Consider the following 12,118-nt stretch of genomic DNA (forward strand, 5'->3'; position numbering starts at 1 on the left):
TCACTTTTGCGCGATATGACCACGTTTTGCCCTAACTATGGCCTTGAGTCAAAAAAGGTCAAAAAACGAAACGCAAGCTGCCCGAATGTGACTTGCCGGTATTGTGGCCCACTCACGGACAATGGCTTTCTTCAGCATCTCGAGACTGGTGTATTTTTTACTTCGGACCTTGCTCTCCAAAATGGCTCAGAGAGAATAATCCATTGGATTCGCATCTGGTGAATTCGGGAGCCATTGTGTGGTCGTAATGAAGTTCGGAACGTTGTTTTTCAACCACTTTTGGTTTACTCGCGCTTTGTGAGTCGTTGCTGAGTCTTGTTGAAACGTCCATAGTTTGCGACCAAAATGTTTGTTTGCCCACGGCTTCAAAGCAGCCTCAAAAACACTTTCCCTATAATATGTCGCATTTACTTTGACGCCAGGCTCGATGAAAACAATTGGAGAGCGCCCATCTGCGGTGACAGCGGCCCAAACCATTATTTGTGGGGGGTGCTGCCTCCTGGCGGCCAATCGATGACTTAGATTCTCGTATGAATGGTCGGTCAAGTAAACCCTATCGTTTTGATAGTTTAGGAATTGCTCAACTGGAAAATTTTTTTCATCAGAAAACACAATGTTCGGAATTTGAACACTTTCGGCCAAGCGTAGCAACTGCTTCGCTCTCTCAAGTCTTACTTGTTGCTGCTTCGGTGTGAGATCATTGGCCGTTTGGAACTTGTAAGGCTTGACCTTGAGCTCATTTTTCAATATGCGTTGGATGCTGTGGTCGGATATTTTCAGTTCTTTAGCCATTTGATTGGCACTTCGTCGTGGATTTCGCTCAAGTCGCTTCTTCGCTTTCCGATTCTTTAGACCAAATATTAACCTAGAAGTTAAACACGTTTCTAAATCTCATATTTGTCACAAGATTTAGTTAATATATGAGTTTGATTACGAACTAAAAATATGTCATAGAGATGACGCTAAAGTCGAAATATCTCTGAAATGATATTTATACATTCTTGATTGTTAGAAATATTTCTTTCAAATTTGCTACTTGCAAACTAAATAATACGCGATTTTCATGGTGTCAAATTCAATGACACGAAATTGACAATAGTAAAATTTCTTTAACAATAACTTTGATAGCAAAACAAATTATTAAAATGACAACAATTTCAATGAAAAAAAATCGTTAACCGTTTGGTTTCACCCAAGTTTTAATACCCTTTGCAAATACAAAGGGTTCCTTAGAAGGACTTGATTCGATCGTTCAGTTTTTATGTCAGATATGTGCTAATATGGTTCGATCTGAACTATTTATTCGGAGGTTCAACTGTTATTTAGGACAGTAAAACATATCAAATTCCATGTAGATGTCTCAAATGAAAAGTCTCCCGTATGTGGACTTGGTTTTGATCGTTCAGTTTGTATTGCAGCTATATGCTGTACTGGTTTTATGTTGGCGTTTCCGACAAGTGAGCAGCTTCTTAGAAAAAAAGAACGTGCGCAAAATTCCAGATTGATAACTCAAAAACTGAGGGACTACGTCGTTAAATTGACGATGCAATTCATCATGCTGATCATTTATATATATGTATTTTATTGGGTCTCGTGATAATAAATTGTATAGGTAGCCCTCCGCTTGTCTTTGAATTTGACATAGTGAGGATCAACCATAATTAAGGAATTTTATTCCAAAACAACATAATTAATTACAATTAGTGAAGGCCTCTGGTCTCCAAGAACTTTTTTCGAAATTCCTAACCTAGTCATAGCTTCCTAGATAGCTTCATAGATGAAATTCCAGAGTTGAATAATTAAGATTCTTAATATTGCTAGTAGAGGCATGAGAAAGCAATTCTTTTTAGAACTCGATTATTGGAACGAGCTTTTCGGTATACGATGATACTCGTAATTCTATATCGCAATAATATTCGACAACTGTTTATCCGTTTAGGTATTATCGATATTTTTCTTGAGAAGCATTTTTATTTTTTTTTTTCGAATCGTTCGCGATTTGAGCGCTTGATTAAGAAGAAGTAGTTGCATACATGATGACGATGGTCGAACCTTTTGGCTGTATGATACTCTTATAATATTATTCATTAATGTTAAGTAGGTAGTCCAATGGATTCAAATCTGGATTTCCATACGGCCAATCATCTGCAGCTATGAAATCAGGAAAATTTATTTTTAGTCACTGCGGGGTGGTTTCAGTCTTGGATGCTGGAGCAGAATTTTGCTGGAAGATTCAATGTTTTTCACCGAAGCGAGTACACTTAGTTTACTGGTTTACCATGATTTCTAAAATATTCAGCTGGTACACTTTTACAGCTGAAGAGGTGCAACGCATTTACAGGAGGCTATCCACGAAACCATTACAGTAGCTCTCGAATTTTTTACTTAGATTTTGTGATTTTGCTTATTAAAAACTTTTTCAACGGTGAAAATTTCATAGCTGTTGACCGCCTGCCACTGAAGATGCCCCTTGCATCTGTTGAACCTAATATGTCCAATTGAATGAGGGTAGGTTTTCATTTGAAGATCATCTTGAATAAGTATTGAGATTGATGTGGTCGACATATCTATTTCTTTGACCTAATTTTCTCATGATATGGATGATATAAAAGAAAATTGTAAACACAGGCTAGAGTACGAAGAGCTTCAAAACCATATTGAGAATCTATTGAGTGAGGTTGATGAAGAAGCAGAAGAGGGCCTAGACTTTGATGATTCTACTGATGATTACGTACCACCTGGTATAAATCTCGAAGAATCAAATGCTGAAAACGAAATGATACTTGAAAAAGACGATATTCGATGCGAGGAGCAGATAGAAGCGTATTGTTTGAAGCAGATTACGAGGAAGTGATGGATTTCGAGGAGGAGGAGGCAGATGAACAGCGTCCAAGAAACATTACCTGGCTTTCCAATCTGTCTAATCAAGCAATTCGATTGAGTTCTCATAATATGTTTCGTGGCACTGCTGTTGGCGCATCTCGTGTTACCAAAGGACTCATCGAGTCAAGTGTATTTGATTTGATTTTCACGCCATCGATGTTCGAAAAAGTTCTAATTGTTACTAACGCGAAAGCTGAAAAATCGATTCAAAAGTGTAATGAACAAAACCATAACGGAAAGAAGAGAATGTGGATTAAAGTGACAATTGTTGAATTGAGAGCATTCATTGGGCTCTTATTTTTGGCTGGTGTTTATAAGTCTAATGATGAAGACATTGATGTATTGTGGAGTAAAGAAGCAGTTTGTCATCTCGATCCCGAAATCTCGGTTCGAGGAAATTTTGCGGTTCATTCGGTTTGATAATGAGCAATTTCTGCATTATTTGCTCTACTGAACAACTATCTTCGCCCCGGGCGCAACGTCTTGGGGGCGGCAAAACGATCTTCACTGTTTTTTAAGAAAAATACTTCCACAAATTTTTTTACAAAATTTATTATATACGCTCACAATGTAATAATCCGAATAACAATGAAAATATTAATTTTTACTCGAATACTCCTCAGTCTTTGAATTGATCTTATATCTTTTGGTTTATATCTTTCTTAAAAATAGTGACAGAACTTAGAAATGCACTTTTCTAACTTTGTCTAGCGACGTGTAACTCTCATAGTTACTGAACGACAATTTCGCAAATTTACGCGCTCTTAGCGTTTTAATTAAAGACAGGCAACTAGAAGGAAAAATAATTGAGTATTCGGTTTTATGTGAGATTGTGATATCCGTTTTGAGCGATTTTGACAAATGATCAATAGAATGTCAAAATACCCCTATGTATTAAATTTCATTGGGATATTTCAAAAACTGATGAAGAAATTCTTATTATTCCGAAAAATCACAGACTCGAAACCGGTTTTAAATCCATATTGTTTTGAGCAAAGTTGCTCAGAATGATCCGCAGGACATTTCCTGCTTACGCGTTTTTATACAAAAAAAAATCAAACCGCTCTAATGCATATTCCCTTCTAGCACAGCAGAAAAGCGTAAATACTTCAAATAAAATATTCGCGAAATTTGTGACCCAATTAGCTAACCAGCTACCTGTAGTCAACAATACATTTCCGTGTTGCCATTTGCGCAATGCAAAGACAACAAATTTCGTGAAATTGGCGGCCAGCGAAAAATGCAAACAAGAGAAATGTCCACAAATGTCCACAAATATGCAAGCAGAATATTGACTGAGACCACGAAACTAAAACAGCACCTGAGGTGCACACATACATATGTACATAGCCAGCTAACTGTGAATATTTGACAATATGCTCACATTCGTACACATACTCACACATACTAGCATAAATATATATACAAAAAAAAAAGTAAATAAAAATCAGTGGCAACTTGCTGCACACCAAACAATGTGACCAACAATTTGGATGCACACAATACCAGCAACTCTCTATATTTTCTCTCACTCTCTATATATACATATATCTCTCTCTCACACACTCGCAACAGTAACAATTATCTTAACAGCTCTCATCTTCTTTGTTTTGTTCTCTATTTTGCAGCGAGCGGCGCGGCCGGGCAACAGCTGAAGGGCAACCAAGAGGATCCGTGCAAGGTGAAAGGACGTGTGGTTGGCGATGAAGTCTATTGTGACCGTTATTGGGAGTGTGTCAGCAATCAGCCCGAGCTTTACGATTGCCCCAATGGACTGGTCTTTGCCGGGAAGCACCGTGGCGTTACAGAAGGCTGTGATTATCCGTGGCGCGCCAACTATTGCGAGGGCAAGCAATTAGCGAGTGAGTACAGTGTGCACTGTGTGCCGGGAAGGGAAGGGAAGGGCAGGGAAGGGGTTGGGGTGTGGGTCAGGTGTTCGGGGTAAATTGAATTTAAGGTGCATGCAGCTTTATGCCGCCTAAATGGGGGCTTCGTGCCTGGGCGTGCGACGTTCGGTGTGGTTCGTTGAAATTTTATGTTTACTGTTGACGCTGTTGCGGTTGCCACACACACACGCACACAAGCGCTGGCGTCGATGCAAACAAGTTGAGCTGGAAAAAGTCGTGCAACATATGGAGCCATTGCATTCACTTGCAACACGCGTCATTTGAGTGCCATTGTGTGGCATGCTGTTTGCCTTTATGCCACAAACACACACATGCAAACACACACGGGCTGTGTAGCGTTGCACCGGCGACTATGCTGCTTATTAAAAGTTTTTGCTGCATTGTCGTTGCACGTTATGTGCTGTGTTGCAACATGCAACTTACCACAATTGGCCAAATGTGACAAGGCAATGCAATCGATGCGTGCCAATATCGATGTACACACACATACACACACATACATGCAAACAAGCGCACGTGCGTTTATGTGTGTGTGTGTGTTTGTTATGTGGCAGCTATCGCTTGCGGTCGCCGTGCGGCTGTGTGCGTTTTTCCGGTGTGGATTCCACTTTAATGGCTTCACTGTTGTTGCACATACGCGCGTCGGTTGCAACATGTGTATGTGCGCTTGTGCGCGCCATTTAGTGGCGACTTACGCTGAGTGGCGCTGAGAGACGTGTGCGTATTTGTGCACCGTTGTGGCACGCTTTGTGGCGTCCACGCGCTCACATTGCCACAATGTTGTATGTGGCACGAAAAGTTTTTACTCGCCAAACCGCAGCGACAATTTCGTACAGTTTTAGTTTGCATATTAGAATTTTATTGTGGTGTAGTTGGACTAATTGCGGCGGCGCGTGTGCATGGCCGTGTTCGTGTGTGTGTGTGTGACAACAAAGCTTCGGCAAACACGCAAGTTAAGCTCTCCTGTTACTGTGCCGCCGGCTGGTCCTTTGTTTCTTTTTGTTGTCTATGCCAACGGTACATTTATGCAAACACGAACCGCTATTACAGTTATTATTTGTACAACCGAACACTGGTAATGCACACACGGATACATCGGATAATTGAAATGTGGCATAGAAGGTGTTCGCGCTGGAGTTCAGTTTCTGGTTAGTTTTTGGTGCGAATTTAGTGAAGATTTGTGGTTGGGTTATGGTCGTTATAGTTGATAGTTGTGAATGAATTAGATCGGGGTAAGAGTAACAACTGTATTCTAAAAACAAATTTATTTTATTTGGAGCTGAAAGAGATAGGTGCCTCAGTGAACTTTCCTCTATCTATGGAGCGCAGCCTTTTATTCAACCAGGATCTTTCAAGACACATAAAAAAGGTTTGCTCTTCAGATAAAACCAAAATTAGGGAGAACTCAACTAACTTTTGTCCCGCTATCTTAAAAGTCTATATTCCTATCAAATAGCGAAAATTTGTGAAAAGAATCCAATATCTAGTGTAGGTTCGAATACAAGTCAAACAAAATTTGACATAAGCAGATCGATCTTCTTGCCTTATTAGTAGGTAAATTTGGAAAAGCTTCATAAAGGTTGATTGAATTCAAGGTTCCCTACTTTTTTTTTTAAGAAAAAATAATAAATTTCAATTTTAATGGGTAATGTTTATTATCAATCGAAAGAACATGCTTTGGCATTTATTGTTCGATGATTATTTCTTTCACATGTTCGCCGCGGCTATGTCTCAGATGGTTCATTCGTTGAGTCCAATTTCCGATGACTCATTTGAGCATTTCGACTGGTAACTAGCGAATGACACGTGTGATGTTTTGCTTCAAGGCCTAAATGGAAGCGGGATTGTCCGAATAAACTTAAGACTGTTCTCTTAATAAATTCATTGACTGATGCGATGTATGGGAAGTGGTGCCGTTTTGTTGAAACCAAATGGCGCCGAGATCATGAGCTTCAACTTCAGCCATTAAATAGTCGGTAACGATCGCCATTGACGGTTACGTTCTCGCTGGCTTCATTTTGAAAAAATATCGGCCGTTGATTCCACCGGACCACAAGCTACATCAAACCGTTATTTCTGCTGGATTAAATAGCAGCTATTGAATCTCATCATGTTGCTTTTCGTCTTAAATGTAGCAATTTTGCTTGTATGCATACCAATTGATGCAGAAATGGGAGTCAATGCTCAACAAAATTTGGATCGAAAACGTCGAATTTTCTTGGAATTTTTCAAGAGCCCATAGAGCGAAGCTATGTCGCTTGGGAAGGTCAAGCGGCTTCAGTTCTTGCGTAAGCTGTAGTTTGTACGCTTTCATTTTAAGATCTCGACGTAAAATTCGCCAAGTCGTTCCATACGTCAGTCCGAGTTGCTGCGAACGGCGCTGAATCGACTCTCACCGTTTTTCGTGTATACTCTTAGCTACGGCTGTCGAATATTATCCAATAATGAATGCTGGCTGTCAAGATGGGTGATGGTGTTGCGAATAGTACGCATAGTCGGCCTACTGACCATGTTGACGTGAATTTTCGTAGTAAAGTTGATCAATTTGTAATCGTTGTTCAGGCTGAGTCTTTCCATGATGAAATGCCAAACAATACTGAACAAAAATAATATGACAGTTTGACACAACACATGCCGATCTATCAAAAACGGACTATTGAAAAAAGTGTATCTACTTGGGTCACCCTATAATAACTAAATTAATCGATGTGGCGTTAATAGTTTCATACGAAGTGGAGCTGAACCTTTTCAGTATACAATGGGAAAATACTCTAAAGGAAAGAAAAAGAAGAATTTGAAAATCATCCACTTCATTTAGTTAGAAGATATACTAAAGTTGAAGTATGTACAGCAATCTTTGGTCCATTGTGCTCTCCCCACTCTTAAATCATTTTATCCAAGCGCAACCGGACAACGCTAATAAAGTATGGATTATGGATAATTTCTTTGCAAATACATTTCGCCGATGTCTTGGCTATCCCTTCCGAATTTTCTGGAGTTTCGGTTATGTGGTCTCAGAACCGACCTTCCTATTCCTTCGACCATATTCACATATTTTAGATGTACCGGTGTCTCGGCTGCAGTGTCACCGAATTGGTAATATTCCGTTGACCAAATTCCCTTCTTTTGCATGCTGCAGTGTCATGGTTGCTGGTTCGCAGAACCGATAGTATTCTGTCGATCAGATTCCTGCCTTTTGAAGCATACACTATCAGCTATGATAGCAAGTATTCAATACTACAAGCTGCCTTAGTTAGTTTCTGGTTAGAACAAGCAATGCCTGTAATTGCCTGATTTTTTTCATCTTCCCAGAAGGAGCTTTGTTTGTTGAAATTCACTTATTTGTAGCTAGTGACGATCCGTTTTCGTTCATTTCAGAGCTCTTCTTAAGAATTTATGATATCTATAGCGTAGAAAGGCATCGTCAAACCAATTCAGTGACTACAATTCATAAAAAAATGTTTTTGAAAGGGTGGTGAGTAGGAATTTACAGAAGGTTTTCACCCCATTTTCGTTGCTTTTGAAGTTTATCAAAATATTATCGACAATTCTATGATACCACTCTTCAAAACGATGATACGAATCCTCAAGCACGTGGCTCGCTAGCAAGCGTTGTTTTGTGGAACTCCAGTCAGGCCTTTAAGAAGTAATCTTTTATATTGTTCAATATTACTAGATCTAACCCGACTCAATTACAGTCAAATACCTTGAGGGAGTGATCACATGAGATGAATCGGTAGTTCATTTGCCGATTTTTGGAAAACAATATTTAAGTTTCAGAGAAAGGAAAATGAGTTACAGGAGTTACAGTTATACATTTCTCTGGAAATAACTTTTCTTTGCTCTGAAATTACCGTTCTTTTAGTGAAAAATCAGGTCTTTAGAACATGTATGAAGACTGTATACTGTAGACCCGAAAATCTAACCAAATTTGTTGGAAAAAAAACGATGCCCAAACCTCATTTTTCCATTTCATGATAGTGAACTGTAATGCGTCAGTGTTTGATGTGAGAGTAGTTTTCTGCGATCTCACCATAGGTGGCGCCAGAACTTCTTTTTGGGGAGTTTTTACTACTATATTTTTAATATTGATGTTACTTCGTAAATTGTTCTGAATTTGAATTGAGATCTCCGATTTTGGAAGGTTTGACACCCCTCCGGGATCGGCTACTGGATCTCATTACCTTTTGCAGCATGTTCCAGTCTGGGTTGAAGTTTGATGTACTTGAAATTTATTAAAAATTTTTGAAGAAAAGAATAAGAAACCTCTCTATGGCCATTTTGAGGGAAAACTTCGGAGAACAATTCATCTCAAAAATAGTTAGGACTATTACGGTTCAATGAAGACTTATTAAAATTTGTTGGACTAATTGTTTATAGTCAGTTATTTTTGCAGAAAACAAACGTGGTTTGATCATTTTATCGCATTACCAGTGTGACAGGTTCTCACTTGCATATCGCTTAGGAAATTTACCAAGAAATTATTTATCCTTTTCCTTTATAAACCAGATAGTTAAAAAATATTGAAAGTTCTGTCAGACAAAATTTATGTTGTCATTCTATTCACAATTCATTAAATTTAACTTCAGGAAATCAAGCAACGTTCTAACCTAAGAACCTTATACCCCTTCCTTACCTCAAAACCATATATTACAAAGTAGAGTGGAGCATCGCCTTAGCAGCTAAAAACAATCAGCTTACCACACCGATTTGCGTGCTCAACTTTCAATTTGTTTACCGAGTTCAAGCGTACTTTTGCGCCAAGATCTGCATATAAGCATGCAAATACGCCAGCACTTTTCGGCTAATCCGGCCAAGCGCACAGAAACACTTACGGGCAGACTTTTTCTCATGGCAACACAAAGAGTTTATGCCACAAAGCGTGTGGCAAAGCATGTGTGTGCAACAAAAACAGCAACCAGCGTAAGCAGGCCGAAAATACTGAAAATACCGAGTAGAACAACAGAAGCCAATTTATGAGTGTCGAACACCTCACCAAGACACCGAGTATTAAATCTAACTTTGCTATGTGAAAATTCGTAAGGAAGGGAAGCGGAGTGGGTTTGGAGTGTAGCAAGCAACAATTTAAACGGATTGTATGGCTGCGTCTCCGACTGTGCTGGCAGCGGCTTAGAGCCTCGCATTACCGGCTGCCAATTCATTAACGAGAGCCGAAACAAGCCTATTCGGTGACACGCTGTCAGTCTAGCAAGCTGGTGAGCTGGTGAGCAGGAAAGTGTTGGCGCTGCTTTGCGCCGTAACATTCAATACAGCACGTCTTGTTTGGCTTTATGCTCGGCTTGTGTCCTGGTTTCATAAACGTCACGACCTACTCGCACTTTATTGCTTACAAGCGAACACACACACACATCCACATTTACATTGATAACTTTCAATTTTTTTAATTCAACTCTTTTGCTTTGTGCTTTCAGATGGTCCCCTATCGACGGAACATTGCGACTGGTTGTACGGCATCTTCGGGCATGAGACCTCCTGCACACGTTATTGGACCTGCTGGAATGGCACTGCCACGGAGCAGCTTTGCATCGGCGGTCTGCTGTACAATGAGAATGCCCACAGCTGCGATTGGCCGGAAAATGTAGATGGTTGTCAGAAGCATCGTAAGTGCGCCCATATATCTATATATTTGTATGTACCTATGCGTATTGATGTGAAGTGAAGACCCACTGGTAGTATGGCAGTAGACTAGCACTTACATGTGTTTGCTAGGTGAGATTTGCTGGCGTTCCGGTGGGCTTTATGGCTCGTGCCTTCAAAAGCTTGTTAAGTTTCTGCAATTAGCTGAAGTTTGTGTTGTTGCTATTGTTGTTGTTGTTGTGATGCAATAGGCGCGTTGAATTGAGTTGAAATGCACTTTCAACGCTTCGTACGTTTCTTGTTAAAGTTAGGCAACTATAACAACAAGAAGTCGATAACTTAATGGTTCGCAGAGTAGCAACCATTGAGCTTGGTATTTTTGGTGTTTCATTTGTGTGCCTTGATGTGGATTTTTGTAGGACGATTTATGTAATACTCCATGGCCAAAACCCTATTTAATTGGATAGGAGCAAAAGATGCCTCGTAGCTTATGTAAGGAAGAAGATATTAATAGAAGATATAGGTTATATGCAAGCCTATAATAACCGTGGTCTCTGCGTTTTTCTGGGCAAACTCTTGATCAGATCAGACTAAGCCAAAAACAAAAAAGAACGTTTTTAAATTTAAAATACTGAAAAAATTAACGTCATCCCACTATCAGAGGCTTAAAGTCCTTGGAAACCCCTTATCTTACAAAGATTTTTTTTTTAATTCTGCCGTCATTTTAAAACTATTTATGAGTAGTACGTTAAAACCACGCCTACTTTCCATATAAAGATATTTTGAGAACTATTCTCAGTTCTGGTATTGATTTGGAAAAATATCAGCAACGTAAAATGGAACTAAGGACCCGATATAACTACTCTTGGACGAATTTTAATTTCACACCAATTTCAAAAAAAAAAAACTATGTACAAAGCTCCACAAGTCCTCTTAGTAGAGCTTGGGAATGAGAAAATCTGGATCAGAACCACACCTACTAACTACATACACCCACCCACCCACTGACCTACAAACACCCCAAACTTAAGTGAAGGTATGGAAACAAAACTTAGCACAATAGGTTCCACTGGTTTCAGGTTATATTCTTGCAAAAACGATGTTGACAGTTCGATACATACTCTACAACCCCATTTACTGAAAATGAAGATCTATACAGGAGGAAAACATGTCGGATTTAAAACGATTTGAGGCTTTCGTTTCCTCTTGCGTTCTAGCTGGACCTATCGACCTTAGCGCGAGCATAACAAGCGTTTGTCAGCGACCAGCTCTTGAAACTGCAGGATCTATCCTAATATAGAACACAAATGTTCATTGAAAAATCGCTCGATATATACTCTACAACTTGATATACTGAATATGAAGCAACAAGGAACAACTTTGTACCAATTACCTCAGACTGGGAACAAGTTGAGTTTCAAATGTTCTCTTGCTTTCTAGCGCTGCATATATGAACCCCATTAAGGCAGCTGTTATGGAATGACCATATTCTTTGCGACTGCGAAATCCTCCTTATCTAGAGTAGAACTCAGGAGATCTACTGAACTACTTGGCCTTAATAAGTTTACAAGTAGTTAGTTTTAGGTATCACAATTGACCGGCGTACTAAGCTGTCAAGTGAGACATCTCATCTTTATAGGCATGTGTCACAGAACCGACAACTTAACCTAATCTAACCTAACTACCACTTAAAATTGGTTTGGATTGAATATTAAGTATCATTTATATGG

At 39.4% G+C, this 12,118-nt stretch overlaps 1 protein-coding gene across 3 annotated transcripts in view; it reads left to right on the forward strand.

Moving 5' to 3' along the window:
- Positions 1-12,118, forward strand: part of LOC126760409 (protein obstructor-E-like) — a 241,426-nt gene that overhangs the window by 206,046 nt on the left and 23,262 nt on the right. For all 3 annotated transcript variants that reach the window (XM_050476012.1, XM_050476013.1, XM_050476014.1), the window contains 2 exons: positions 4,512-4,745; positions 10,223-10,411. In XM_050476012.1, coding sequence (XP_050331969.1) covers positions 4,512-4,745; positions 10,223-10,411 — 423 coding nt within the window. The remainder of the gene's footprint in view (positions 1-4,511; positions 4,746-10,222; positions 10,412-12,118) is intronic.

Source organism: Bactrocera neohumeralis, chromosome 5 (assembly GCF_024586455.1).
Source record: "Bactrocera neohumeralis isolate Rockhampton chromosome 5, APGP_CSIRO_Bneo_wtdbg2-racon-allhic-juicebox.fasta_v2, whole genome shotgun sequence".
Classification (NCBI taxonomy): Eukaryota; Metazoa; Arthropoda; class Insecta; order Diptera; family Tephritidae; genus Bactrocera; species Bactrocera neohumeralis.